Source organism: Mastomys coucha, unplaced genomic scaffold (assembly GCF_008632895.1).
Source record: "Mastomys coucha isolate ucsf_1 unplaced genomic scaffold, UCSF_Mcou_1 pScaffold20, whole genome shotgun sequence".
In the NCBI taxonomy this organism is placed as follows: Eukaryota; Metazoa; Chordata; class Mammalia; order Rodentia; family Muridae; genus Mastomys; species Mastomys coucha.
In genome coordinates, this window is record NW_022196903.1 from 94459130 (window position 1) to 94462633 (window position 3504).

The 3504-nt window shown below is 47.4% G+C and overlaps 1 protein-coding gene across 1 annotated transcript in view; it reads right to left on the bottom strand.

Annotated features, from left to right (window-relative positions):
- The window catches only part of Shq1 (SHQ1, H/ACA ribonucleoprotein assembly factor), a 106445-nt gene extending 105283 nt beyond the window's left edge, over positions 1 to 1162 (bottom strand). Inside the window, exon 1 of the mRNA XM_031382756.1 lies at positions 1073 to 1162. Within this exon, the coding sequence (XP_031238616.1) occupies positions 1073 to 1092 (20 nt within the window). The 5' untranslated portion in view covers positions 1093 to 1162. The remainder of the gene's footprint in view (positions 1 to 1072) is intronic.
- Positions 1163 to 3504: the final 2342 nt, after the last annotated feature.

Here is a 3504-nt window from a genome sequence, read left to right on the forward strand (position 1 = left end):
AAAAAAAAAAAAAAAGAGAGAGAGAGAGAGAGAGAGAGAGAAGCCATATCACTTTGAGGTTCCTAAAAGCCCAGTCTCTCTCCTTTTCCTCCTCCCCTTCTTCTTCCTCCTCTTCCTCCTCCTCCTCCTCTCCTCAGTAGCTAAGACATAGCCCTTCCTGCATCCCAACTCCTCGCCATGATGGTCATGGACTAGCCCTCTGAAACTGTAAGCAAGCCCCCAATTAAATGCTTTTATTTATACGTTGCCTTGGTCCTGGTGTCTCGTCACAGCAATAGAACAGTAACTAACACACACCACGAGTGTGGCACTGGTAATGCCCCCAAAGGTTTTTAAAGCACATTTTAATTTAAAATTAGCTACATTTTGTTCCTTGACCCAATCCTTCAGCCCATTACAGCCCCTCTAGCTTGTTCAGGAGTACCGAGATACTAAGTAGATATTTCAGATGCGATTTACTCCAATTCTAGTTTTGTAAAAGGTCAGTGAACCTCCAAAAAAGACCCACAACATCTCCAGCTAACACCAGTCTATTTGACCTATGAGTTTGATACACACACATCAAGAAGCGGCCCCATTCTGTCAGGTGGACAGAATCCTTTGGAAATACTAGAAGACCACTCAAAAAGCCTCAAGGGGCCAGGCGGTGGTGGCACACACCCTTAATCCCAGCACTTGAGAGGCAGAGGCAGGCAGATTTCTGAGTTCGAGGCCAGCCTGGTCTACAGAGTGAGTTCCAGGACACCCTGTCTCAAAAAAGCAAAACAAAAATAGAAGAAGCCTCCAGGGTTTCTGTTGTTGCTTAATGCCCTGTTTCTAAAAGACATCTGTAGATAGTCCCAGTGGAGGACCCTGCCTAGATGCCACTCATGAACTGAGAGGCAGTAGGCCTGTCCCTAGCAGCAGATGTTGTCCCCAGTCCACTCTCCAAGGAGTTACCCAAGCCCCAGGAGTTACCCAAGCCCCAGGGGTTTCCCACATTCGGTTGGAGGAGCTGTATCAGTTTTCTCTCAATGCCGCAATGAATCCTGACTAAATCCATTAAAGGAGGAAAGGTTTCATCTGGGCTTACAGTGCTAGGGTCCCGTCCATCACAGCAGAAGTTAGAGCAGCAGCTGGACACTGTGTCTGTAGTGAGAAAGCCGAGAGAGATGAATAATGACGCTCTGTTCACTTTCTTCTCCATGACCCCAGACCACTGAATAGCACCATATTAACAATGGGTGGTCCCACCTTACCTAACACAGGCTACCGAATACCTCACAGACCCGCCCAGTGGTGTCGTGGCGATTCTCATCAAGCCAACAATCAAGATTTACCCACACAGTCCCTGTCTGGTGGCTTCAGTGAGAAATGTCCCCCATGGGCTCATACATTGGACACTAGGTGCTGTTTGGGGAAGTTATGGAACCTATAGGAGTGCAACCACTCTTGGGGAGGATTTTTTTTTGGGCAGGCTTTCAGGGCTTAGAGCCTTACCTCACTTCCTGTCCTCTGCCTCCCTCTATCTCCGTCTTGTGTGTGGATGAAAATGTCATGAGCCGGCTTCCTGCCCCTGCCACCACACCATGCCCTCTGCCATTATGAACACACCCTCTGGAATCGCAGACTGAAATACACCCCGGCTTCTTGCTTACGGTCACCGTGTTTTATGAGAGCAACAGAAAAGTGACCACTGCAATCCCTTGGAGCGGGGCATTGCTCAAGTTTGAGAACAACTCCTTGAGATTGACTGGGGCCCTACCCCCAAAGGAGCTCCCGGCCGCCCCCCCCCCCCCGGCCTCCCAGTTGTTAGGCCTGTGTTGGGTACAGGGATCCCTTCAGAGGGGACGGTGGTTCTTTGTGTCCTAGGTCCAGAGTTCCTTATGAGATCAGGTCAGAGCTGAGTTTCCCCTCTGTCCACGGCTTTTCCTTACCCTCCTTCACTTTCCTTTTTCCGGTTTTCTCCAGAGAGCTTTCCCGTGATACATGGCACCAAGTTCCCTATCCCAAGCTCTGCTTCTAGGAAATCTGACCTATGACCAAGTCTTGGAAAGCCCCTTAACGTTGGCCACATTCACAGGAAACTACTAGGAAAAAAAATATCTTCAATGAATACCTGATTCTAATAATTCTGATAGCTCTTTATCCTTAATTTAATTAATCTTCATCCTGATGCAGAGGAAGCACAACTCCATGCAAGCATTATTTAAATGTGCCACTTCGAAAATTGTAGAAAAATTGGAAATTAACCCAAATACTGGAAAAACTGTTTGGCCGGATCTATCAAATTTAAACACAAATTCATCTTAGTATCCTGCAGTTCTCTCTGACACATAGAAATGAGTGCGTAATGGTTAGTGTTAATTGCCAACTTGACAGAATCTAGATTTTCCCAGGAGATGGGCCTCTGGGCTCACCAATTGGGGGGGGGGTCATCTTAATTACATTAATTGAGTTCAGTTGAATTAATTAACAGAAGGACCCATGCGTTCCTGGCTGAGACCCTGACCTGTGTAAATGGCCAAAGAGAGTTGAGCAGAGCATTCATCCCTGTTTCCTGATTGCAGCTGAAATGTGATCAGCTGCTTCAAACTCCTACTGCCTTGACTCCCCCATCCTGATGGGCCATGCCCTTGAACTGTGAGCTGCAGTAAACCCTTCCTCCCTTGAGTTGCTTCAGTCAGTGTTTCTTTGCAGTGACAGGGCTGGGGGCTGGGGGTGGGGAGTGAGGGTGGGGAAGAGGTGGGAGCAAGTAGTAGCTGTTCATCAACATACACGTGAAAGAATGCTTATTGATTATTCATAGTAGTCCAATTGGAAAACAATTTAAATGACTATCAAGAGTAACAGAGGACTAGAAAGATGGCCTAGTGGGCTGGTGAGCTGGCTCATCAGGTAAAAGCATCTGACTGCTCTTCTGAAGGTCCTGAGTTCGGATCCCAGCAACCACATGGTGGCTCACAACCACCCCTAATGAGATTGGATGCCCTCTTCTGGTGCATCCTAAGACAACTGCAGTAAATTACGCCTGAGAGCGGGGCCTGCAGAGGTCCTGAGATCAATAGCAGTCACACACATGATAGCTCATCTGTAGATAGGCCATCTGTACAGCTACAGTGTACTCATACACATAAAATAAATAAAAATAAAAATAAAAGAAAGATGGCCTAGTTTGGTAAACCATTAAATACAGCCCATTGACCTACATTTGGATCCCAGCACCTGTGTGTGTGAAAAAACAACAAACAAACAAACAAAAACAGCTAGATGTGGTAGCATGTGCTCACCCACAACCCCGATGGGAAGGAGGAAAGGCAGGAAGGTAGAGATAAATGTACCCCCAGAGCCTGCTGGCCAGCCAGTCTAGACAACTGGTGAGATCCAGGTTTGGTGAGAGATCAACTAAAAATGTTTTCCCATAGTTGGCTGTGGGGCAGTGGACGGTGCCAGGAAACTTGGTAAGGTTGAGTGGGTTGAAAGCCCTGGAACCTCACTCCTATGGGAGTTCAGGAGGAACTTCAC